At 43.2% G+C, this 26,219-nt stretch overlaps 2 protein-coding genes across 3 annotated transcripts; both read right to left on the bottom strand.

Moving 5' to 3' along the window:
• Positions 1–219: 219 nt before the first annotated feature.
• On the bottom strand, positions 220–1,933 carry RBM8A (RNA binding motif protein 8A). Of its 2 annotated transcripts, none has more exons than XM_049616446.1 (6): positions 1,824–1,933; positions 1,491–1,550; positions 1,288–1,365; positions 967–1,103; positions 540–676; positions 220–438 (listed from the first exon to the last, which is right to left on the bottom strand). In XM_049616446.1, exons 1-6 carry the CDS (start codon positions 1,888–1,890, stop codon positions 393–395), a joined length of 525 nt encoding a protein of 174 aa, XP_049472403.1. In that variant the 5' UTR covers positions 1,891–1,933; the 3' UTR covers positions 220–392. The 2 variants fall into 2 exon arrangements, with proteins under 2 accessions (XP_049472403.1, XP_049472404.1); XM_049616447.1 differs by having other exon boundaries at positions 1,288–1,362.
• A 4,990-nt stretch (positions 1,934–6,923) lies between these two features.
• Positions 6,924–24,777, bottom strand: LIX1L (limb and CNS expressed 1 like). The gene is made up of 6 exons (XM_049616443.1): positions 24,402–24,777; positions 14,793–14,956; positions 12,160–12,300; positions 8,003–8,098; positions 7,628–7,705; positions 6,924–7,289 (listed from the first exon to the last, which is right to left on the bottom strand). Exons 1-6 carry the CDS (start codon positions 24,691–24,693, stop codon positions 7,047–7,049), a joined length of 1,014 nt encoding a protein of 337 aa, XP_049472400.1. The 5' UTR covers positions 24,694–24,777; the 3' UTR covers positions 6,924–7,046.
• Between the last annotated feature and the right edge of the window lie 1,442 nt (positions 24,778–26,219).

Raw genomic sequence — 26,219 nt, 5'->3', positions numbered from 1 at the left:
AACACCTCACTTCTGCCCGTGCTCTCTTAGCTTCCAAGAAAAAGAAATACCAAGCAGTGTTCTCTACTCTGACCCTAGCTGAAACTTGAAGACTATATCTAATGTAAAAAATCACACAGAATCGAGTCCCTAGAAGTATCTCCACAGTGACCCATACTGCCTTACCGTAAATAGTGCTTCAGAGCTTGCAATGTTAGAACAGAAAAGTAATTTTAAATGTACAAAACAAAAATGGGACATTTATTCATAACTCAAAAAAAACCCACAACCCACTAAGCAAGTAGAGTGAGAGTTAAATATAAACACGGGGAGTTCCACCCCAACCCTACTTCTCCAAGGCTGTATGGTCACAAGGAATCTCTGGAGAGAACATCTGGACAAGAGAGGACCAGTCAGCGCCGCCTCCGGTCTGGACTCCTGCTGCGTCTTCGGCCACCTCTAGGGAAAAGGAAGAGTCCATCAGAGGAACATAATTCTATGTCCTTACTCTGTTTTGCTCATGTTCCCTTCACCAAGATAGTTTGCCCTCTCCACTTTACCTCCTCTTGCCCTTGGGTGGACCCCGAACAAAACACCAGTCCACACTGATCGGCTGTCCCATCAGATCCTGGCCATTGAGTCCCTCCATAGCAGCCTGGGCCTCCTTGTATGTTTCATACTCAACTAGAGTATACCCCTAGGACAAGTGAAAAAACAGAGATCAAAGCCTTCATATTCCACCAAATACCACTATTTTATTCCTCAAATCTAGGCTCATACTCAAATAGAAAAATATATAAACTTTAAACAATGAATGTACACCATATAACTATACTGTACAAAATGTCTGTTTCTGTCTGTCTCTTTTCTGTGTCTAACAAAATCAATTGCCAACCTCATTTTATTTCTTGGCCAATCACAATGGACAACTACCAATGCTGTCAGAGGTTATGGGGGAAGAGAACAACAGATTGTTATTTAGGATACCTTCAGGTATCCTGTACGCCGGTCCAAGTTGAGGTGGATGTTTTTTATTTCTCCATACTCTGCAAATTTGTCATGGATGTCTTCTTCAGTGGCTTCCTCGTGTACTCCAGTGACAAACAGAATCCAGCCTTCAACAGCTGTTGGGGAAGGGATGGAGAGTGAGCACACCAGAGAAAAACTTCAAGCAAGACCACAATAGTGGAGTGAGTGCGGATTTCAGAGATTGGTTAAGCTATCTCTGACTCCATTCCTACTTGGTTTTATTTCACTGGTCCATAATTCACTACAAACACAGAGCCCTACAGGCTACATTTCACTTACAGCGCTGTGGTCCGGGTTCATCACCATCCTGCTCCACGCTGTCATAATCCTCACGCATCCGCGCTCGAGACCCTTCTTCTATAAGGAACATACAGGAGATCACCGGAAATCTCTTCTCCCACTGTTCCCCATGAGTCCGAATGGGGACCCCGAAACTCGTAGCTGTCGCCACTCTAAACCCATTTTCCCGACACAACACTCACCGGAGCCAAAGCCGCGGCCCTTCCGTTTCTTCGCCTTTTCTTTCAGTTTGTGGATGCTCTCTGGAGCCCCAGAAGTGAAAGAATGAATAACAAAGATAACAGTTACTTATAACAATAGTCTGTCTCCGAAAACATCATCTGAAGGCAGTCCCACCACCTCCAGTCCCATTCCCTTCCCGGTCCCTCCCCTATTCCTCCCGAAGGGGGCGCAGTCTCTAATCCAACCGAAACCTGGTTCCCCGACTCCCATCCCTGCCGGGCAGAAATTGTTTTCCTATTAAATCCTTCTCTCGCACCTTCCCCGCTTCCCGCAGCAGCCTCCACTGTCCTCACCGTCCCCATCCTCATCCATGGCGAAATCCTCGCCCCCGGCCTCATGAAGATCCAGCACGTCCGCCATCTTGCCTCCCTTCTTACTCCAGTCCGTGCCGCTCAGGCACTAGGCACCTCGGGAAACTGTCGCGGAGGGGAAAGGTCGCTAGTCAAGTTGACCAATCAAAAGCTAAGCCTAAGTCCCGCCCCCGGCGCAGCGAAAATACGCAATGGAGGCGGGCCTTGTTCGGGAAGATGCCGGAAGTGTTCCTGTAGCCATCTTGAGTAAGTGGTCAGCTGAACAGAGTGGCACTGTAAGGGGCAAGCTAACGGGTGGCTGCAGGCAGTGCCCTATTAAGTAGGGCAGCCGAGGAGAAATACTACTGCCAGCGAAGCACAGCCGAATTTCTTTATTAGAGGATTGTGTACCGTCTCCTTGGACTCCGTACCAAATGGAAGTTTGAAGAACGTTTTTTCTCTCAAAACTTCTAGACCTGTATCCTGCTCTGAAGAGCAGCTGGATCTGTGATGGAAACATTTTAAAAATAGTTCAGTCCATAATGCTGGGTACTGAAGCTGTTTCTGGCTCGTACTGCAGCACCGAATTTCTCTTAACACTAACAGACCTGGTTGTCCGGGAACTAGCATTGGTGACACGGGTGTCAACTTCTTAAAAATTTTTTTGTTGTTATAATTTTTTAAAGATAAACTCTCAAACTCTTCCCACCACCTCTGGGGATTAAAAAACAAAACAAAATCATGGCTTTCAACAAAATGGGGGCTTTAACCTCTTTGGGAATGGTGCGTGTATTTCATGTTTAAAAACCTAGGCGTTGAAAAAACAAACCTAGGAGTTGAGGCAAAACCCATATTGCCCCCAAATTCTGGAATCCTGATGTAAACCTTTAACAATAGTGGACTGCAGATTCATTTATTTATTAATTTTTTAATCAAGCCGTTATGTGACTTTAATATTAGAGAAAGTGTGGGCAATACAAGGCAAAATAATCTCATTATCAACAATCACTTTATAACTACATTATGAAAGTGATAATTGCTACGACAAAGTGCAATGGCAGTACAAAGAAAGTTTCTAATAGGACTGGGAGTAAGAAGGGCTTGCATTTGAACTGGGCCTTTAAGGCTGGGTAGTTTTCCAGGCCACGCAGCTGTACTGAGAACAGGAGACACTAATCCATTCTCCACAGTAGGTAGTGTGATCCTTGAAAAAATCAGCTGGTCATATCCCTAACAAAACCCTTCCTTGACTTTTTCACTTGGGAATAAAATTTGAACCGCCTACTCTGCCTATTTACAACGACCTCCATTACCATTCTGCCTTCTTATTAAGCTCTCCCTACATTTTCCCTCAATTGTGCTGTCTCTTTCCCACCTCAGGACTTTTGCAACTTTCTGTTCCTGATGCTCTTATTCCAGCTCTTCACATGGCTCATTCAACTTCATCCTTTAGGTCTCCCTAAAATACTACTTTCTCTACTTTCCTGTCCTTCACTCTTGTTTATGTCCTTCACGGAACTAGCTTACTACCTTGTTTACTTTCTGACTCGTTTATTGTCTGAATTCCCATTAGAGTGTAATCCTTATGGCAGAGACCCTTAATTACAACGATATCCCCAAAGTTTAGACCAATGTCTAGCTCACAGTAGACATTTGATACATGCTTATTGAATGAACAAATATCAGAATGGCAAGAAATTGTTTGCCTGATGCTGTGTGGCTAGGAAATAAAGCTAGAAGTACAGGTTAGGGCCAAAATGTATGCCATGCTAAGGATATTGAAATTTTATCCCGTAGGCAAGAATTTCTGTACTTCAAGTATTTGAGTATTCATGATTTTTCACAACTGTAAATAGCCCCCATGCTGTTTCTTGATTAGTGTTTCTCCTTATGTAGACTGACTTTTTAATTAAACAAATTTGCGCTAAATTTAAATATCACTGCCATAAATGTAAAATCTGTATTTTTTTCTACTACAGTTTCAGATTAAAATATAAAATAAGTAAAAATGAAAAATGTTTGCCCCTCTACCACCTAAAATCATCTCAGGTAATACCAAGGGTTCCCATATAAAACTTCGGGGAATGCTGTTAAGGACAAGGATAGCTAAGTGATGGTTTAAGCAAGGTAGTGGTGCACTCCTAAGTATTTTAGAAAAAAATCTGACAGTAGTTGAGAGGATGTTAAGAATGAAGGCAGAGGCTGGTAAGGAAGCTATTGCAGTGGTCCAGCCCAGAGATGATAAAGGACTGAACTAAGGCAGTGGATATAGACAAGACAGATTAGGAAGTTTATATAGGAGATAAACTCAACAGTAAGTGACTGATTAGATCATGGTAAGGAATGGACCTAAGGTTCTAATTTAAGTAACTGGGTAGATAATAATCCTAATAACAGATTTGGGGAGTCAAAGAAGAGCATGTATGAAATGGCTTTTATTTTGAATATGTGACTTCAGAGAGCTTGTGTCATAAATTCAGGTGGTGAGGGGCACCTGGGTGGCTCAGTCGGTTGAGCAACCGACTTCAGCTTAGGTCATGATCTCACTGCTTGTGAGTTCAAGCTCCACATGCAGCTCTGTGCTGACAGCTCAGAGCCTGGAGCCTGCTTCGGATTCTGCGTCTCCCTCTCTCTCTGCCCCTCCCCTGCTTGCTCTCTCTCTCTTTCAAAAATAAATAAACAGGGCGCCTGGGTGGCGCAGTCGGTTAAGCGTCCGACTTCAGCCAGGTCACGATCTCGCGGTCCGTGAGTTCGAGCCCCGCGTCAGGCTCTGGGCTGATGGCTCGGAGCCTGGAGCCTGCTTCCGATTCTGTGTCTCCCTCTCTCTCTGTCCCTCCCCCGTTCATGCTCTGTCTCTCTCTGTCCTAAAAATAAAAAAAAAAATTAAAAAACAAACAAACAAACAAACAAAAAAAAACAAAAATAAATAAACATTTAAACATTTTTAAAAATAAGATAAATTCAGTTGGTGATGTCATGGAAATATAGATGTAAAAGCTCAAAAGGGTGAAAGAGATTGAGAATGGTATATAAGATAGAGTTGAAGTCACCATGGTGAGTGAGTTCGCTAGTGGAAATGGGTAGAGCTTGAAGAGAAAGGGTCAGTGACAAAATCCAGGTTCCTCAAATGTCTGAAGGGGAAGCAGAATGCCTTCCCCCAACAGTACAATCTTATTTCTGCCACCCAAAAAATACTAATCAAAATTATCTTTTAGTCTGTTTATAAAAGAAAGGGTCGTTTTAGAGCTCCTCTGATACATATGTCTTAAGAAAGAGTCAATCTGGCTCGCTAGACAAAAATCTATTTTTAATTGTATAAAATTATACATATAAAATACATAGAAAGTAGTAAAAAGATAAGTAAAATCTTTAACAATGAAAGTGGACAGATCAGGGAACAATTTTTCTCTAGTTCTTTGGGATCTTAACTGGTTGTTACTTGAGAAAAATAATCCAGGAGGTGCAAAGGAGAAGTTCTTCCCACAACTCACACCCCTTCACACTTCTCAGAGAAAGGAGCATAGGAGAAATGAGGGTTTATGATGTCTGGATTATAAATATCAATAAAAACTGGGTAGACATACCTGTTATTTAACATAGGAGCCTCTACTCCTACCCTACATGTGCTTCGTCGTGTACAGAGATGGGACTTGGAGAATTCCAGGAGGTCCCTTTGAAGCACTAAAACAGTTGCTAGATTCCTTACCACTGATCCCATATGTACTGATCACCAAGATGATTTCAGAAGCAAAAAAGCTAATTTTCATCTTATCCCTGTCTGATCCAAAAGAGCAAATTGTGGCCTATTTCCTAACCTATTTCTAAAAACAAAGTGTATAATCATAGAATGGAAAGTCCAATTTTGCAGAAACAGGAAACATCCCAAGCACATTTTAGAAAGTGCACTGAACTATAATATAGTATAAAGGAGTTTATAGAAACAAAGGGAAAACACATCTTTGAGAGACCTATAAAAAATTCTCCCAAAGAGGAATGCTTTAGCTGTACTCCAGATATTTCTCCCCTATTTCACCCAGGAGAGAGATTGGGGGTGGGAGGCAGAGGGTCTTAAAAACACAGTTGATCATGTAGTCTCTTTTCCCTCCTGCAGTCTCCCCAGGGTTCCAGTTAGGAAGTGCCATAATGCCAGTCGCAACTAACTTTCTTGATCAACTCTTGCTCTAATAACCAACGTGGAAGAAGAGGAAAGAAAAGAGAGAAAACAACTGTGAATCTATGGACACCAAAGGTAGCAAACAGCAGCAACTTTGTGGGAGAGAGAGGAACACGGCCCTCACCAAAGAGGACAAATAATGTTTCCAAAGAGCAACATGAAGGGAAGAGACAGAGTTGGGAAATATGTTTTCCCTCCTACCCATTTCTGCAGACAGGAAGGTTTAAACACAGGGCTCAGTGAAGCTGGGTGAGCAGAGAGGAGTGAAGAGGGAATATTGGAAGAGGCTTCAATGCTGATCCCTTCTGGAGCAAGAACACACCCGGGAAGCTGGTATGGTATCTATGCCCCAGAAGCAACTTAGGTGATAAACACCTAGTTTTGTGTTTATAATTCCTCTCTTCTTCCTGGGAAGTTTCTCAGGAATAATTTGAACAATGAGAAAGCAGCTGTCTACTTCCTTCCAAATTAATAAAGGAAGTCTCAAAATGAAGTACCGCTTGGAGGCAGAGGAGGAGTAAGGGAGTGGCGGGAAGCGGTCGGTGGGGAGTCTAGGCAAGGAAATGTCTAGTCACTGGAGGAACAGCTCAGTACTAAGTAGGCCTAACTCAAGATAAACTCAAGCCAAAGCCTTCATACTCGTACCCTGTTTGGAGTCCAAGAGAAAGCAGGAATGAGGTTGAGGGTGAAGGTGGGGCACACAGACCTTATTCAAACTCCCTGTTAGATTATAAGAACACTTTGTCAATCATTTTGTGCTATTGAAATGACTACACAGAGCTGGGAGTATAAGCACCAACAAAGCTCTGAAGACAGCCTGCTCTTTTTACAAAGTGGAATGGGGATGTTTCAAAGGAAACTACATCCAAAAACTAGAAGAAAAGGGATCTCTCAACAAATTGGGATCTGAGTGTAGAATTTATACATATACATATATATATCTATATTTTAAAGTATAAAATTGAGAAAGTATGTACAGAAATCATACTAAGTCTTAGAAAAGACATTATCAAAAAGAGCCTGGAGAGGATGGGGAGTATGTGCATGGACGCCTAGCAGTTGGAGGAATGCATATTGCCCAACTGCCCAGCGGCCAGCAGGAGAATATCTTTCTTCTCCTTGTGGAAGCGCAGCTCCTTGCCTGCCAGCCGAGCTTCGTCCAGCTCCCGCTCAGTAGAGGCCAGCTCTCTAGACAGTGCCCCTGGCACACTCTGCTCCCGGCTCACCCAGTCCAATGCCATTTGATGGCGAATATCATCATCCAGGGCCCGGTGTGAATAATGAGCCAACACTTCCTGCAAGGGGAAAGGAAAATGAAGGTTACTGACAAAGTCAAGGTTCATACCAAATGGACCCAATGGGATGAGGAACTCTTAGCCTTGGAGTCCTAACTGAAGTCAGCACGTAAGTCCTTTAAGGAGATAACTCTTAAGGGAAACTCCCCGTGGGGGAAGCGAGGCAGGCAAAAGAGCTACAGTTAAGATCTAAATAGGAAAGATGTTAGGAATGAAGAGGGTACTTTGAGGCTTTCAGGATTCACAACCTGGTAACTATAGGCCTGCTTATGTCTAACATAACAGCCACCTCGAAATAGTCCTTCTGCAAGACTCCTCTCACAGACAGGGTCTCTTACCTGCCGAGAGCACTGTCTCTCCCTCATGGCCTTAAGGCTGCCATTCCAGTGCAGCAGCTGAAAAACTGTCATTAGTTCCTGGAGGAAGAAGATATGAAGTGCCAGAACAGTGATTTATATTGAGGGTTTGCATCACAATTACATGGGGGACCTTTTACAGAATGTATTTACGTAAGCATCTCTTATACCAACTCTGATGTGCCCTTTGGGGAAGGAAGGTATTTATATATTGAAAAATATTCTAACTTTCTCTCCCTTCCCTTCCAACTGATGATCAATGAGTTAGGGATTAGAAGGAAATATAATATAATATAATATAATATAATATAATATAATATAAATGCAGGTTGATCCATGTTATGAGAGCCATAGTACCTGGAACTCCAACATTGACTTGCCCTTGTTGGATTCCAGCATGAATCGGAAGGCACCAATCCCTGTGTTTGGGTTGTCAGCTTCCTCCCTGTTGCCCTGTAACAGAGGAAAGGAAAAGACAAATAGATTTTCAATCAGGATTATCACCTCAAGCAGCACTGTCCTGTAGAAATATAACACAAGCCCCCAATCTAATGTAACATTTTCTAGTTGCCACGTTAAAGTAAAAATAAACAGGTAAAATTAATGTAAATAGCATGTTTTATTTAAGCTAATATATTCAAAATATAATTTAGCTATACTTAGCATAAAAATTTTTCATGAAATATTTACACTCTTTTTCTTATACCAGGGTTTCAAAATCTGAAGTCTCTTCCACATTTACAGCACATCTCGATTCATACTAGCCACATATCAGGTGTTTAACAGCTACATGTGGCTGGTGGCTATTCTGCTGGTCAGCATAGACCTAGAAGACTCCAAAGTCATCACACATATTAACTCAAGTGACAGAGGTCAATCTGATTTTCCCTATCTTACAAAGAGGGAACACTGAAACATAGAGAAGAACCCCGATTTAGCCAAAATAACAGAGTGAGTCCAACACACAGGATTGGACTAGCCTAGAGGATAATTGGGCAAATGCATTTTCAAGGGAAACAGTAGGAGCCATAAAGCATAGTAAATTCTGGGTAGCAGTTTGGCCTCTTAGACATTTGGCTTGTGTGTTCTAGTGGTTACATGACCCTGTGGGGATAGAACTAAGATTCATTGCCTGTGCAAACAATACGGTATAGACTGGATCTCCTACTAATCTTGAGGCCTTGGGGAAGTCATTTAACCTCTCTGTTCCTGTTTCCTCATCTGTAAAATGGGAATGATCACAGATCTATCTCCTAAAGATTGTTTTGAGAATTAAATAAGAAATTATTTAAAAAGGGATAAATGTGGTTTTAAAACTCCAATTATATAAAATGTGGTACATTATTATACTAGACTTGGTATCCAGTTACACAATCCAAATCCATTCTGGTACTGGCTTTGGTTTAGTGGTACTTGATGGCGGTTTAATATTACTGGGGATAATTCCAGACCCTGGGGCTGGCTGGGACTTCCAAAATAAGGGCAGCTGCTTTAGGAAAATAAAACCAGGAGACTTCTGGGAACACAGGGACCCAACTTTCTCCTTCTGCTTCCTGACAAGTTGCCTGATCTTTCTAGCCCATTCTGCACCACCATCCCTGCTCCACGCCTCCCAAGATTCTGCTCTCTTTGAGAAAGGGGACTAGGTAGAAGTGAGGAGCCAATCAAGTTATATCCAAATTCAGTTTATTATGGGGCACTTCTCCATGGGGCTGTACTGTATATGTATTATAATAATTCCATGCGCTTAGTAAGTATATCATTATGTGCTGGCTTATTTGTTTTCACTCTGCTAGAATCAACAAGAAGTCACACAAGATCAACCCATATTATTTTGTGGCTTATGAGAAGCAACATGCCAACCAGTAGTTAATCTTCATGGTGAAGCAAAGAACACAAAATTTGGATTTAAAAAAGAAAAGCTACAGAGAGGAAGGAAAAAGGTAACCTTCACTATTAGCATTTAGGGCCCTGAAGCAATTAACCTGTTTCATGGTTGCCTATAATCATTCAATATGGTACCTTATTCAGTACCTCCAGAGTTTTCCATGATATAGTACATAGAAAGTAATGATTATCTCTGTACAGCCAACTGGGGTATACAGAAGAAGCTGCGGGCAGAGGAGCCCATCTATCCCAGTCCTTGCTCCGGGACAGAGCATGAGCAGCGGACGGACAGAGAAAGAGAGGGAGACACAGAATCTGAAGCAGGCTCCAGGCTCTGAACTGTCAGCACGGAGCCCGAGGCGGGGCTTGAACTCACAAGCCATGAGATCATGACCTGAGCCGAAGTCAGACCCCCAACTGACTGAGCCACCCAGGTGCCCTGAAATCAATGTGATTTGGAGTATGGCGATTCCATTGGGAAATTAATGAGCAATCTATTAAATTCTCAGTTTTGAGGGGTTAGGCAAATAGAAATATTGGCAGAGAATAAAAACAATATGTTTCCTAAACACTTTGTAGTAGACACTGCTGGTGACCTAGCCGACATCTGTTTCCTTCTTCCTTTACTATAGAACCTTAATCTTGTTCTACTACCTACCATCTCCCATGTATCTCCCTCAGGGAAGAGTGATTTTATCCTCTAATTTCAGTGGGTAAATCCTAACCCATTTTGCTCGTAATTGGTTTTAAGGTGGGAATTCTGGCCATTAGGAAGTAGAAGGAAGGTCTACTGGCGGGTTTCTGGGAGAAGATTCCTTACTACTAAAGAGGTACTAAAAGAAGGTCTCAGGGCACCTGACTGGCTCAGTTGGTAGAGCATGCAACTCAATCTCAGGGTCTTGAGTTCAAGCCCCACATTGGGTGTGGAGCCTACCTACTTAAGAAAGAAAGAAAGAAAGATGGTGTCTTTCTGTCTTTGAATATGGTTATATCTGTATTTAATAATGTGAAATTCTGTAGTCATCTTGCACCCTTGCATCTGAAGGGAGCCAGCCAAGGACAAAGACAGTATCTAGAGGATGGCTGAATGGAGAGATGGAAAGAATTTGGCTAGTAGATGATGACATTCTTGCCATGGAATCAACCAGCCCTGAAATCTTCTCTACTTCTGGACTTCCTGTCATGTTAGAGAGTAAATTTCCTTTCTTGGTGTATTCCTTAAGTCAGTTTGAAGTAAGATTTTTCTATTATTTGCATCCAAAGGCATCAAAACAGGTAACACGTGCTCAGTGCTTAAATATATTCTCTTCTATCCAGTAATCCTACAGGTATAATTGTTACAGATGAGGAAATTGAGACTTAGATTAAGTAACTTGCTCAAAGCCACATAGCTAGTAGAACCATAATTTCAAAACGATGAACTCAGAGTCCATGCTTATAAGCATTGCTTTCTATAATCCAAACCAGTGTTTCACTTTATAATATATTAGGTGACTTAAGAGTGATAAATGTACTTTCTTAATTTAATTGGCTTTGATCAATATAAAAAATTGTTTTTATTCCTTGTAGATACTTCTGACCAGGGCAAAGAGAAATGGGAGGAAATCAGATGGGTAACAGAGGGAAGCCAACTTATTATCTAAAGTGTTCAACACTAATAAATACACAAACAGATAACTGAAGTGGTTTAGTATATGTAATTACATCTTAACTTCAAAGAGAACAGAAACAGAAAATTGGTCAGACTTTCACCCTATCACCCTATCAGTGAACTTGCAGGAAGGAAGAGAGAAGGCAGTGTTCATTTCCAGGATGCACCCCTAAGCTAGAAAATTCTGAGTCGACTTGGGTTCCAGTCTTGGCTCTACCACTTTCTAGCTACATCCCTTCAGGCAAAATTTCACTTCTATGTTTTTAGTTTCCTTATCTGTAAAACAGGGGTACTAATAGTTCTTATATCTCAGAGCATTATGGTGATGATCAAATGACATAAAATACACATAAATCCCCTGGAACAGTCCCTGACACAAAGTAAATACTCAATTAGGATTAGCTGTGATTATCATCATCATTATCATCATCATCATCATCATCATTTGAAGGAACATTCTTTTGAAAGAGAGTAAAAAAATTACCCACCCCATTCATGGAAAGGAAAAAAATAAAAACTAAGACACTGTATTATAAAGTGTTCTTTATTAATAGGAGAGGTCACAGAGATGAATGGCAATAAGAAAAGTCATAAAAATTAAAAAAAAAAAAAAAAAAGAACAGTGAAGTAAGAAGGGAGTAAGGTCTTAAACCAAAATTGGGAAAAGCAAAATTCAAGCTCAGGTTTTATTTTGAAATATCTCTAAAATTCCACAAATCTTGAATTAAAGGTTTCTAGATACCAAAGAGATACAATGAAAGAGGCAAAATACCAACAAAAACATAAACATACACATAGAATCAGTGATTGAGACATAGGGAGCATGTAATATGCAAGATCGACAGAAAATAAATTCCTGTCTATACAGGAAAGAAAACAAGAAATCCCACTCTGATTCCCAGTGATTTACAAGACTTCCCAGCCAGCCAGTTCTCCCATCCCCCACTTTCTTTTCTTTGAACTCCCTGTAACTTACATTGAAAGATGCCAGGGCCTCAGAGACACTCTTCTCAATGAACTCATCAGTGATTCTTCGGGAAGGGTGTTCATTAAACACAGAATTCATCAGTGCAATCTTTGCAGCACTCCGCCGGGCCTCAGCTTTTGTGGGGCAAAACTAGGCAGGACAGAGAGAGAGAAAATATGTATATATGTGTGTCTGAGAGAGAAAGGAAGGAACAGTGGGAGGGAAACATTAGGATAGAAGACACTTGGGTAGTCTTTGGAAAAATCAGTTTGTACAGTATACCCTCCAAAGTTTGTTTTGTAAAATGGTTGAGGCATTTGGAAACATAATTTTGATTCAACATCCTGAAGTCATTAAGGAACTGGAGACGGCTATAGCTCATACCAAATTGAATGCAGAATGAGGAAGGCTGCTGAAGTCAGCATGTAACCACTGGATATAAAAAATACGCCCGTTTCAACTGTCAACAGAATTAATTACTCAAAAGCCAGAATCTGGCCAGCCTGTTAGAAATTTGTATCTTGCTCTCCTGTTCCATGCACAGGCAAGATTTCTTTTCATCCCTCTAGATAAGCTAGGAGTAGAATAGGTCTTCTCTAGGTTGCTTCTGCAGAGGAGGCCTCTAGTCTCTACCAGAAGCGCCCATCCAGGATTCTTGGACTTCACTTTTCGCTGTGAGCAGGCAGTTCCCCCACTAATGCAGTGAGTCAATGAGCTATCCCTGAGCAGAGCCCAAGGTCTGAAGAAGGAATGTGTAGTCTTTTTCCCCCCAGGGGAAGCAAGGAGGAGAGGGGTAGCAAGGAGAAGGAAAGCTGACCTGAACAAAGCAAGAAAATATTAAAAGTTAATTCATGTTTTTTACATTGTCTCCAACATAGATATCATAGACCAAGCCTGATTTTCAGAAGTCTTAAATCACTCAACCTCAAATCCCCATAGTATTTGTTTATATAATTCATCATCACTGGCTGCCTCAAAGGCCTGTGTCTCCTATCATTTATGATTAGGGTCAGAGGAAAGGAAGAAAGTAATGTTATGGCTTTTAAAAGTAGACCAGGATATGTTCACTACTTAACCACCTTAATATCAATAACTCCCGATTTTCTTTAGCTGACAGGTGTCTCTGAGACAGAATATGGAGCTTGGTACATTAACCCTGAGTTGTCTTCTGCAATTTCTCCATTCCTACTTCTCTGTTCACTAGGCTGCTGCTCATTCTATAGTATGGTATTGTTCCTGAAAGGTCATCCATCCATGAAGAAAACCACCAGGAGAAATTTCACCTGCCAAAGTGGGTACAGAAGACACAAGCTAAAAAAGGCCAAGATAGATAGTACTGTTCTTTGGGGGGAAATAACAGAAATCAAATGACTATAATGATCCAATTATGGGCATCACCATAAAATTATCAAATCTTTATTCAACAATAAGATGAGGTGAGAGAAGGAAGGGGAGATCTTATTCTCTAGGAGAGAAAGAAGAAACATTAGTCGTCCTGAGCATATATTTATTTCTCTGAAATTGTTGGGGTTCTGAGGGGAAAAAAATTAGTCACCTTATTTGAAATGAAGCCTCTTCAGGACTTTTCTGTTTGAGGCAGGAACTGAACTGCAATGGCCCTGTTTCATGCCACAGATTTATTAAATGTCTACTCTTTGCTGTGTGCTGAGTGGGTGGTAAAGATCTAAAACTGACTGAGAAAGAAGACAGACATAATCTCTACCTCCATGGAGCATAATCCACTAGGTGAAATAATTATGATATGTCATGATAAGTAACATGATAAGGGAAGTTCAAGGTGGCACATAGCAGGGGTTATACCTTTGTCTAAGGGTTATACAAGCCTTAGAAACAGAACAAAATGTCTATTATCTTCTCTAAATTCCTATTCAGACTCTATATTGACATCTCAGAAGGCTACCTTCCTATGGTCGATGTAAAAAATCCATCTTTGATGATAACATTCACACTAGTCAAATTTCTTCTTACCCTATAATAACAACCAGTCTCCATCATCATATATCACAGCTCTTTCGTATAATTGTAGAATGCTAGCACTAGAAAGACTTTAGAAATAATCTAACCTATCTCCTTCATCTTATAGATGGGGAAACTGAGGCCCAGATAATTTACCTGACTTGCCTGCTGGCGGCGGGGGGTGGGGGGGGGGCAGGGGGGATGAGAATTTGGATCTTCTAATTCTTAGATGAATACTATTTACACCATACATAGTCCCTCCACTTTGGCCTCTTAAAGAACACAAACATTGCTTTCTTGAGTAATTTGCCTATGAAAAAGTACTGGGGATAAGGAATATTACTCTGTGTTCTCAAAAAGAGATGGCAGGAAGTTGGACAGATTAGAACATGGGGCAGGTGCTGGTAGTCTGGATATACTAAGGGCGTATTCATAACTGCTCAAATTCAAAGTGGGTGTGAGTTTTTGTAGGCTGAAAGAAAAGCCACTGAGGTTCTTTTGTGGTTAAATGAGCCTCAGATGCTGATCAGAATGATCTGCCCAGAATTGGTTTCAGGTCCTCAAATATGTGATTTCTGACAGAGATTTAATGGCCAAAGTGATGGAGAAAACCACCGCTAGCACCTAAGCATTTCTCCTTGCTACTGCCACCTTGGAACTCTTACCTGGAAGCTCCCAAAGCAACTTCCCCCGGGCAGAGTGACGTAGCAGACATAAGGAGGGCTGTTGGAGGGAACCATTTCATAAACCACCAGAGCCCCGTTCTTCAAGTCTGCCCCACGGGACTGCTTCATCTGCCAGAATTCCTGAAGTGCCTCCACCACATTCACTGCAAAAGAGAAGCAGTTAAGTTCAGCAATGAGAACACCTCAAAAGTAGTTCTGTGCTTCCATACAGTATCTGTATCCTATACTGACATGAAGGGTCTGACCTGCCCTAGCTCCTTACCGCTTAAAAGCATTTAAACTTATAAACCTAGACTCTGATTAAAGCATTTGCACAGGAAGACCAGAGGATGCCTGGCCTCCTACACCACCTCTCTAGTTCACATTTTGGTTAGTCCTAACACCAAAGTAGAATAACTTAAATATTGGAGGCAGAGTTTCCAGGTCAGCAGACCATTATCCCCACCTGATGAAGTGCAAGTAATCATTCCACAATTGGTCAGGTGGCCTAGCGTAATAAACACCAGCACGAGAAGTGCGTTTACTGAACGCTTCCTGTGTGTCATGCACTGCCTTAAGTGCTTTACCTATTTAATCACAAAAACCTTATGAGGCAGGTACTTTTATTATCCCCATTTTACAGATGAGTGAAATGAGACATAGAGAAGTTAAATGACTTGCCCAAGGATATAATAGCGAGAAAGTAGCAGAGCAAGAATTCAAACCCACGCTGTCTTGGTTCCAGAGTCAATGTTCCTAAACCTCATGTGATACTGCCACTCAAGGAAATGTGGTCCTTCTAGCCATTCTCAAACCTGTGCTTCTGGTGAGCAAACCCATAGCCAGATTCCTTTTCCATCTTGGAATTTTATATGATACACACACACACACACACACACACACACACACAGTGTGTGTGTGTGTGTGTGTGTGTGTGTGTGTGTGTGTGTGTTTGAGCATGAATTTCTCTTCTGAGGATTTCCCTAGATTTAAGTGGTTTTTGGAGGAACTGTATATTGGGAGACTCTCCTTCACAGGTCTCTTGTGGTCCTTTCCAGCTTGCTGGGTATGCCAAGATTTCAAGGACTTGGCTGCTCTTTACTTGGGCCATTTCTCAGGATTGTGTTTGCAGCAAGAAACCCAAGGGATGAGGTAACGTCTCCCTCTGGGACAAAGAACAAGCCTGCTTACTGCCTACAATGACATGGCAGGTTCCTCCAGCTCAGCATTCTTCTTCTGTAATGTGACCTATGGCCTGTGCAAGCATCCACCTGAGCCCTTCACGTCAGACTTGGGAGGCAAGGGGAACTGATGCAAACAAATCTGATGCTTATGCTACCTGTTGTATTATGAGCAATAAAGTCCTTTGTCTCTGACCCAGAAGTCTCCTGACTTCTGCCACTTCTAGCAAACAGTAGCCAGCTAATGTATTAGGGTAAAATCAAACCCCAGACTCAAGACTGTGTTCCAGAATAGTTCCCCTCATCCCCCCATACTTGGGCAAAATCATTGCACAAATATGTATGGAGTACCTACTCTGTGTTAGACTATGTGCTGGATGCTAGGCTACAATAGTGAACAAAACCATACCTGTTCCTCTTCCTTATGCAGTTTACAACCTAAAGAAGAAGTGAGAGGGGTGCCTGGGTCGCTCAGTCAGTTAAGCATCCAACTCTTGATTTCGGCTCAGGTCACGGTCTCATGATTCATGGGATCCAGCCCCACATCAGGCTCCTGACAGTGTGGAGCCTGATTGGGATCCTCTCTCTGCCCCTCCCCACCTCCCCTGCTTGTGTGCTTGCTTGCACATGCGCATGCTCTCTCTCTTAAAATAAATAAGTAAACTTAAAAAAAATTAAAAACCCCGTCCATTAAAAATAATAATAAAACAAAGAGGGAGAGGGGTGCCTGGGTGGCTCAGTCAGTTAAGCGTCTGACTTCGGCTCAGGTCATGATCTCGTGGTTTGTGAGTTCAAGCCCCGTGTTGGGTTCTGTGCTGACAGCTCAGAGCCTGGAGCCTGCTTCGTATTCCGTGTCTCCTCCTCTCTCTGCCCCTCCCATGCTCATGCTCTGTCTCTCTCTGTGTCTCAATAATAAATAAACGTTAAAAAAAAAAAAAACCAGGGAGAGAAAGAGATTAACCAGATATCTCAAGCAAATGAAAAATCGCAACTGTGATCAGTGCTATAAAGGAGTCTGGTAGATGGGAAAGGTCATAGGGACTTCTGACCTCATGGAGAAGGCCAAAGAAAGCTACCTAGCCAAGGTGATATTTAAGTGCAGATATGAGTATGAATTCACTAGGCAAAAAGGTAAGAGAAAGAGTTCTGAACAGAAGGAATAACACACACAAAGGGTCTGTAGCAGCAGAAAAGACAGAAAATAAAGGGACCAGTGTGGTTCAAAAAGTGAGAGCAAGGGAAAGGGTCGTGCAAGATAAGATTGCAAAAGGAAGCAGGAACCAGACCAAAGTGGACCTTGCAGGCCACACTAGAGTAATGGCTTTATCTTAACAGCAGTGGGAAGCCACTGAAGGGCTTAAGACAGAAGGAAGGATGAGATCAGTTTTCCTTTGGAAAGAATCACTTTGACTTCAGGGTTCCAGACATTTCAAGTGGCTTTAACAAAAGCCTCATAATAATAAATGATCAAATGCCTTCTTCATTATCTTCCAACATGACCACTCTCTACTCTCAGTTACAAGGACTCATTCATTCTTTTATATTGTGTTAGTTTAGGTCTGCCAAGGAGAAGACACCAAGATGGGATAAACATGCAAGAGATTTATTGGAAAGGAAGTAGGAGAAGGGAGAGGCTTCAGACCCAGATTGAAGGTCTGACACCTATGGAAGGGGGGTGGGAAAGAAGGTCTGGATATGAGAGACGCAGCTGGCAGTGCATTTCCAAGAAAGGTGTGGCCAGGCCAGAGGGAAGTCCCCAAGCCGGAGAAATCCCACATTGTACCAACATGTGCCTCAGTTAGTGCCCCTGCTGGGCTCGGTCGCTGACTGAGGGCAGCCTGCAGGATGTGTGGCCTCGGTGCACATGAGGTGATGGACACAGAGAGGACAGCAGCTTAAGGCTGCCAGTCAGTTATGCCCCTGCAGCAGGAGATATGAATAGCACATTTTCATGGCTGCCACACACACATTAGGCAGAAAGTGTGAGCACTTAATATGTACATAGCTCTCTATTCTAAGTATTAGGGACGCAAAGGTGAATAATACAAATCCCCAGCCAGCGAGGTGTCCCAAACCTAGTGGCCAGAAATAACTGGTATTTCCCTGCTCTGCAACTGAAGCAAGCACTCCCTGCACCAGCCAGAGCTTGAAAGCCGCGCAAGCTCTTTCCTAACACCCTATATTTAACTGACTTTTTAGAATGTTCATTCTTCCATTAAAAGGCAGCATTAAAAGGAAACTCTGTCTTTCCCACCCTTAGTTTTGGCAGGGGCTCTTCAGAGGTCACTGCTGCCCAGAAAGCTTAGCCATCTTTGTTCTTTCCATTGAGATCTTTTCAGCCCCAGTTCCCTCTTTGAGACAATTTAGCACAATGCGTTGGGTGACAGCTCTCCTGACATGCAAACAACAGGGAGAATATTGAAATAAAGAGAAAGGGGAGGAAACCATTGTAAACGGGAAGATCCTATGAAAAAGCATATGTCCATTCTGATATCCAGTTAAATCTCTCTTGGTACACAGTGCAGGACTAGTTTTTAACAATTATTCAAAGCCAAAGGAGATAGGGAGTCTTATGTCAGAAATGGATGAAATGGGAAATTGGGCAGAATTAAACGATCGGGAGAAAAGCAATGAGCTGTGATCTGCATTTGAAATACCTCACAGGCTCTTTGATTTTTAGAGCTGACAGGGACTTCAGAGACCATCTAGTCCAATTCAGGCCACAGAAGGGGAAGTGACCTGCTTGAGGTCACACACCTGTGACAGAGCTAGAGACTGAATGTGTAAGACATCCTGATGCCAATTTGGTCCAAGACCTGGTCCATGGTTGAGCCTCATGGGAATTCACAAGCCCCCTAAAACCCACAATGAAGTCATGTGTGTGTGTGTAGAGTATGTGGTGGGGGAGAGGGCGCCCATAGGTTTTATCAGATTTCCAGTGAGGAACCATGCATCTAATGGTTTACATGAGGATGCTTAAAGAACTGTGAGGTGCGAGGGTTAGCAATGACCAAGACGTACACATCTGACACCTACAATTGCTTTTTAGGAGTCACTGGAGGATGCTGGACTAAAAGAGACAAGAAAGACCAAGATAGGTACATTAAAAAAAATTTTTTTTTAATATTTATTCATTTTTTGAGAGAGAGAGAGAGAGAGAGAGAGAGCGAGTGAGCATGAGTGGGGGAGGGGCAGAGAGAGGGAGACACAGAATCCGAAGCAGGCTCCAGGCTCTGAGCTGTCAGCACAGAGCGTGACATGGGGCTCAAACTCACAAACCCAGGAGATCATGACCTGAGCTGAAGTCGGACGCAAAACCGACTGAGCCACCCAGGCACCCCAATAGTGAGGTATATTTAAGTGTTTGTACCATGATGTTGAACAATAACAAAAAGACTAATTTTGGTTTTGGTCCTTAGGAGATAAAATATTAATGTTGAAATGGGATGAGAGGTACAGATTGTACAACTGTCATACAGTGAAATCATTAAACCAGAGTGAAACCATTAAAACAACACATGAAATTACATTAAAAAATTTATATCATAAAAATAAATACAATGTTGTGGTGAGAGAGCACGAATAAATAGCTAATGGAGGGGTGCCTGGGTGGCTCATTTGGTTAAGCGATCAACTTCAGCTCAGTCATGATCTCAAGGTTAGTGAGTTTGAGCCCACATCCGGCTCTCTGCTGTCGGTGCCAAGCCCACTTTGGATCATCTGTCTCCCTCTCTTTTTGCCTCTCCTGCACGTGCACGGACACATTCTCTCTCTCTCTCTCTCTCTCTCTCTCTCTCTCTCTCTCTCAAAAATAAATAAACATTTTTTTAATAGCTAATACAATTGAGAGATGAATGAGAAGATTCTCCCTGGTCATACAGGATGGTGAGACTAGGCTGGCCCAGCTTAATTCACATTATTTTGAAGATAGGGAAGCTAGTTAACAATATTCCATCTGATGCTTCCTATTTTCAACTTGTAGAACATGCCCCTGAATAGCCGATAGTGCATAAACTCCTTGGAAGGAAGGGATTGCAAGATGACAGTGACTTTAGGAGAGGACTATGATAGGCTGAAAAATGCCCCCTGCTAAGATGTCCATGCTGTGATCCTTAGAACCTGTGAATGTCACCTCAGGTGGCAAAAACTTTATAGATGTGATTAAGGACTTGAGATGGGGTGATTAACCCAGATCATCTGGGTGGACCCTAAATGCAATGACAAGGGTCCTTCGGGAAGGAGAACTGATGAAGCACAGAAGAAGAGAGGGCAGTGTGAACACAGAGGCAGACATCAGAGTGATGCTGTCACAAGCCAAGGATGCTGGCAGCCCCCGGAAGCTGGAAGAGGCAAGGTCACAGTTTCTTCCCTAGAGCCTTTGGTGGGGATAGGGGAGCACAGACCTGCTGACACCTTGATTTTGGTCCACTGACACCGATTTTGGACTTCTCACCTCCAGAACTGTGACAGAATACATTCCTGTTGTGTTAATCCCCCAGATGTGAAATAATTTGTTTAGAACAGCTACAGGAAATCAACACAGGTCTAATCCAACATCCCCCAAATTGGAAATATCCAGCCTTTTAACTCCATAGTCACTTATCAGCGAAAAAGCTGTGGTTCTGAGGAAAAGGAATGACGACCAAACAGAAAATACCACACAAGATTCATTCGTTCAACCTAGTGGAGTAAGTAGCTGGGCAGAACGTCCAATCACGTAACCATACTGTGATATCAAGGGAGAGCAACAATTTCAAAGATACAGGTTTGAAGAGGGCAATCCAGAAGTTACAGAGTAAGCAAAGTGACTTGGTCATTCAGTCTATCATGCCAGTTTTAGAGACTGCCAGCTGTCCACATCAGAAGGGGAGTACATGCCATGAGTAAAAAGGGGCAAAGGCAATGGTAATGCTACCAATACCCATCATCTGCAGTTTTCAAAGGGTTTCCAAATGCATAATAATAGCAACCACCATTGAATCCTAACTGCGTGCTGTGTGGTTTATGCTCATTACCTCATTTAATCCGCACAAAACTATCAAGGTAAGTGTTATAATACCCATTTTTCAAACAGTGAACAAGCTGGGGCACCTGGCTGGCTCAGTCAGAAGGGCAAGCAATTCTTGATCTTGGGGTTGTTAGTTTGAGCCCCACATTGGGTGTAGAGTTTATTTAAAAAATCAGATCTTGAGGGGCGCCTGGGTGGCTCAGTCTGTTGAGCATCTGACGCTTGATTTTGGCTCAGGTCACGATCTGCTCTCACAGTTAGTGGGTTTGTGTCCCGCATCCTTCCAGCTCTGCACTGACAGTGGGAAGCCTGCTTGGGATTCTCTCTCTCTCTCTCTCTCTCTCTCTCTCTCCCTCTCTCTGCCCCTCCCCCGCTTGTGCTCTCTCTCAAAATAAATAAATAAACTTTGATAAAAGAAAAACATTAAAAAAAAAAAAAAAAGTGAACACGTTAAGGAACAGGCCACAGTGGCAGAACCAGGATTTAGAACCAATGTTTGCCTCACAGCTAACCCTCTTTCTGGTGCACTATCCTGCCTTATTGTACCATTAACCTTCACACATACTCTGTGAAGTGGACTGTGAGCTCCATGAAGATAGGGACTCAGTATCTGTCTTGTTCACCACAGCATCTGGTGGTCAATAAATATTTGTCCAATGAATGGAACAGATGAGGCCTAGGGAGATTAAGCAATTTATCTAAGATCACACAGCCACTGTTTGACAGGGCCAGGTTCTCTGATTCCAAACCCTGTGCACCACAAGCTGATTAAAATCCTACAGCATACTGAGTTATGTGTGTATCTTGGGTGGGGATTGAGGGTGGAGGCGAGGGGAGAGGTATAGGACAGATGGGTGAAATAACAGAAGAGTTTTGTTTTGGTTTTTGTGTTTTTAAAACAAATGCTGTGGTCCCACATGCATGCTGGTAAATCTAAAGACTGTGACTAGAAAAGGTGATCTGGGAGCAGTCGAGAAGAAGGTGAAGGATATGAATTGAAGATGATACAGTAAAGCATTGCTGGATCAGATAATGGCCTGGGCAAAGATCAAGGTGAATTATATTCAGGGGAATAGGGCCAGCCCCCAAATACTGGGCCATTAGTCACAAGGGTATGTGGGTACATACCCTATTTTTTTTTTTTTTTTTTTTTTGCCTATTAATCGAAGCAGAATAAGTGATTCCATGTGGTGAAGGACTTCTGAGCCAAATCGGCAGAGAGTTGGCTTGCCTAAAGCTGAATTATCTGCCAAACTCTCCCAAAGTACTGGCTGGACACCCAGACTGGAAATGAGAAACTCGGGAATAATGAGGAGTGTGGTGGGAGGTAGGGAGGTTGGAAGAAGGAGTCTGAAGCCTGACTGATTGCTCTTTGTCAGTAAAATCCCCTTGCTTCTTCATCCTGTCTAAGGAAATGAAAAGTTTTTACAGTACTCTCAGTTTAGATGCCAAACCAGAGGCTTTCCAGGTAACACCAACAAGAAAGAGGGCACACTCCTCTACAATTCTAATAAATGCCTGTAGGTTTCCAAGAAGAAGGGTTCATTTTAGGGTGATTGCCCCTATGCCCAGAGGCAAAGACCTCCCCTTGGTCTCAAAGAGACTGGAAGCAGCAGCAGGACAATAGCTGATGGCAGTTCCATCACGAGGCCCTGTTAAATCTCGGAATTAAACTAGACAAACAACTATCTCCCATCATGATGAATTTCAGAAGCACATGCATTTACATTCCCAGCACCTAGCAGAGTGCCAGCCCCAGGGTAGGAGTTCAAAATGTTGAAGAACTAAAGGAAACTGATGGTAAACGTATCACTAGGCACATAGAGCAAAATGGATCTAAAAATCTGATTTCTTTGGATCTACACTGTAGAATCTTTGGATCTACACTGACAGAATCTAAGAATGGGAGAAAATGAGATGTGTTCTTTCAAGGGTATATGAACCAATAAATTTGAGGTAATACTCCCATCGTGTGTCAGGTGCAATATCTCATTTAACCCCCTAATAACCCTTGAGGAAACTGCAGTTTGGTGAGGTTAAGTCACTTCCCCCAAAACATAACTGGCAAGTGACAGAGATTTAGTTTGGGATTTAACCCACACTTGTCTGCCTCTGAAACCCGCGTAAGCTCTTTTCACTACACTTTCATAGGGAGGTGGAAAAAAGGCATTACAGTCTACAAAGAAAGCCCTGCAACCTTTCTTTGCATTATTGTTCAACTAGAAGGTTAGAGATATAGTCACTTTCAGCTGAGGCAGGATTTAACCAAGCAGAAAAAAATGATGTCTCAGAAACTCCAGACCTAAATTCTGTATCCCACACCCCTCACTATATTGTGTTACTTGTTACACTATAAATCTGGAGCTCAAACTCAGGAAATTCTGCACTGATTAAACAAAAACAACAAAGAAAATCCTCACAGTCCCTTTCTCAGAAACCCTAGAAATTAGGCATCTGTAAGATGAAGATTTCTAATGGAAATAGGGTTTCTGCCTGGCTCATTTCCACAGAATTTAACATTGAGAGAGCCAAAGCCTGGGATTTATCCTCAGTTTCTGGGAAAGGGCCAGGAAAACAGAGCCAGACAGACAGAGAGGCCAGAGTTGTGAGGCTCCGTACTTAAAAAGACACCAAAGTGAGGTACTAAGTCACAGGAGGCTGGTATGGGCTCAATGGTATGGTTCCAGATTTAAAAGCACAATTTTAAGTGACTTGTGAAGGCACTACCTAATTCCCCCAGCAATTCTGAAGCTGCACTGGAAATTTCAGGGTGAGGGGTAAGTAAGAAAATTATTCAAAAGTCAAGGTTAAGGAGATAGATGGAGGGGCACCTGGCTGGTTCAGTCATTGGAGCATGTGACTCTTGATCTGGGGGTTGTGAGTTCCAGCTCCATGCTGGGTATAGAGATGATTTAAAAAATAAAAATCTTTAAAAAGAAAGATTAAGTAGGTGGGATAAATTAATGGCGGGGGGGGGGCAGGAATTGCTGAGATCACAGAAGAAATGTTGAGAGGGTGAGAAATGCCTTGGATCTGAGATAAAAGATAGGATCCTACACAATGGGGACGGGTCCTCAAAGGCAAAGAGATGTTAAGGTATTAAGCTACAGGAAGAATTCCATTTCTGAAGGAGAAAAGGTTGGGAAGAAAAGAGGGTTGTTATTTGTAAAAAGGGGTCCGTGGAGAATATAGTAGTACCTCAATAAAGAGGAGGCGGGGAGAGGTGTGTATAAGTGAGAGAGAGAGAGAGAGAGAGAGAGAGTGTGTGTGTGTGTGTGTGTGTGTGTGTAGCCCAGAAGGAAACTCCCCAAAAGGAAATGCATGTGAGGGCTCTGCGCCAGGAAAAGCGATCCAGAGGACTATGGGAGCAAGGCTCCTCTACAGAGGGTGTCCCGCAGGAGGCCAGAGCCGCAGACTCACCTCGGCCATAGCCCTGCGTGTGCTTGGCGAAGCTCCTCACCACGGCCTCCACGGCCTCCCGCAGCACTGCGGGGCTGCCGGCGGAGCCCGGGGGCAGCGGCAGCCCCGGGGCACCGGACAGGAGCAGGGGCGGCGGGGGCGGCGCGGGGGGCGGCGGTGCGGGCGGGGGGCCTGCCGGGGGTGTGGCGGTGGCAGCCGCGGCCCCAGTCACTCCGGGCCGAAGCGCTCGCAGAGTGCCCCTCCCGCTGGTGCCCACTCCGGGCTGCAGCCGCTGTGCTCGCATGGTCTCCATCCCGTCCGCCGGTGGAGCAGCGGCCCCGACCCTGCCAGCCTGGCGAGCTAAAGGTCCCAGCCACCCCCCGCCAGCGAGAGCCCAGGGACTGAGGCGGTGCCGCAGCCCCGCCGTCAGTCAAGCGGGGGCGGGGACGAGCCAGGTCCTCTACGAATCAGCAGAGACTGGGCGGGAGCTGGAGGGCTCCACTCCGCCATAGGCAAATTAGGGAGGAGGGCGGAGGTTCTGAGCAACCAATTGCAAAGAGACAAAGCGATACTCTTTTTAAGGGAGAAGCTTATCCTGGGCGCTTCGTTGGGAATCCTGTGGGGAGTCCTGGAAAGCAAGTCAGACCCCGGGGGCGAGGCTTGGGTGCCGGGAAGGCCCGGATGCCAGGCTGAGGAGAATTGTACGTAGACAGAGTGAGAGGATTCTTAGGGATCGTTTGTCCAACGATTTCATTTCATAGATGTAGATGAGGAAACAAGACTCAGGAGTTACTCCCCACTTCTACTTTTCCAAGATCACATACAATGGGTTGGGGAGCTAAAACAAGGAAGGACATTTAATGAGCATACACTTACTCTACGTCAGACACCATGCAATGTACTTTAAGTGCAGTGTCTTACTCAATCACAATGACTAACTAGAGTTTATTATTTTACAGATAAGGCAACGGACACTCAGAAAGGCTAGATACATTGCCCAAAATTAAAGCTAGGAGATGGCAAAGAGGGATTCAAACATCGGTCTTCTGATTCCCAATACTTTGATCTTTTAGTTATACCACACATCGTTAGGTAATTTTCTGACTTCACCTATTCTAAGTTGGGAGAAACAGTAAGGAAGAGTGGAATGGGCCGCTCCCTTAACCTCCCATTAGAGCGAGGAAGAACTGGAAGATATGCAGAAATCAGAAAACCGAGAAGTCTAAGGGGACAGATTAAGACAATTACCCTTGTTCATGACCTGTCAGGCTGGGTTCCTCTGATTACTCTTACACACACACACACACACACACACACACACACACACACACACACTACACATCCTTTGTCAGTAGACCATCATGCCATTTTTACCTAGGTGAAGCTATACTTCTCTCCATCCACCCCCCTGCAGTGGCTCAGGATGGGGAAATGAAAGTCAGAAGTAGAAAAAAAAAAAAATGGATGAAACGCACCGGTGAGATGAAAATTAGACCCCCAAGGAATAACTGGGAATAGTCACAAAATAAGAAGCTTGAAAGAGGGGCAGTTAATCTACTGGGATATATGTGTTGATAGTGGAGGGAAGTACTTTTTGTAAGATATACTTTTGCAGAAATCTTAAGTTAAAGAATTTGAAGATGGACATAGGGGAGACTGGGCAAGTGAAAGTCTGCCAAATGCCTTAAAACCTTCAGGACATGGGACACTATTTCTTCTGCAACCACAGTTGGTCTGTTGGTCTCCTGCAAAGAAGGTGGCTGTAACCTCTAAGTATCCCCTAGATCATTATAGATATGCTTAGCATCACCCTCCATCCCCGTTCCTCATTCCCCACAT

The sequence above is a fragment of the Panthera uncia genome (assembly GCF_023721935.1).
Source record: "Panthera uncia isolate 11264 chromosome C1 unlocalized genomic scaffold, Puncia_PCG_1.0 HiC_scaffold_4, whole genome shotgun sequence".
Taxonomy (NCBI): Eukaryota; Metazoa; Chordata; class Mammalia; order Carnivora; family Felidae; genus Panthera; species Panthera uncia.
Note: the sequence above shows the minus strand (reverse complement) of the source record. Positions and strands in the feature narration are given on the sequence as shown.

What these genes read in the sequence shown, in the direction of transcription:
- LIX1L (XM_049616443.1), bottom strand. Translation starts at nt 24,693, where the DNA reads ATGGAGACCATGCGAGCACAGCGGCTGCAGCCCGGAGTGGGCACCAGC. An exon ending in AGTCAATGTTGGAGTTCCAG is followed by an intron (nt 7,706 to 8,002) that starts GTACTATGGCTC and finishes TTCTTCCTCCAG; the next exon opens with GAACTAATGACAGTTTTTCA. An exon ending in AGAGACAGTGCTCTCGGCAG is followed by an intron (nt 7,290 to 7,627) that starts GTAAGAGACCCT and finishes TTCCCCTTGCAG; the next exon opens with GAAGTGTTGGCTCATTATTC.
- RBM8A (XM_049616446.1), bottom strand. Translation starts at nt 1,890, where the DNA reads ATGGCGGACGTGCTGGATCTTCATGAGGCCGGGGGCGAGGATTTCGCC. An exon ending in GGGCCGCGGCTTTGGCTCCG is followed by an intron (nt 1,366 to 1,490) that starts GTGAGTGTTGTG and finishes TGTTCCTTATAG; the next exon opens with AAGAAGGGTCTCGAGCGCGG. An exon ending in GGCGTACAGGATACCTGAAG is followed by an intron (nt 677 to 966) that starts GTATCCTAAATA and finishes CACTTGTCCTAG; the next exon opens with GGGTATACTCTAGTTGAGTA.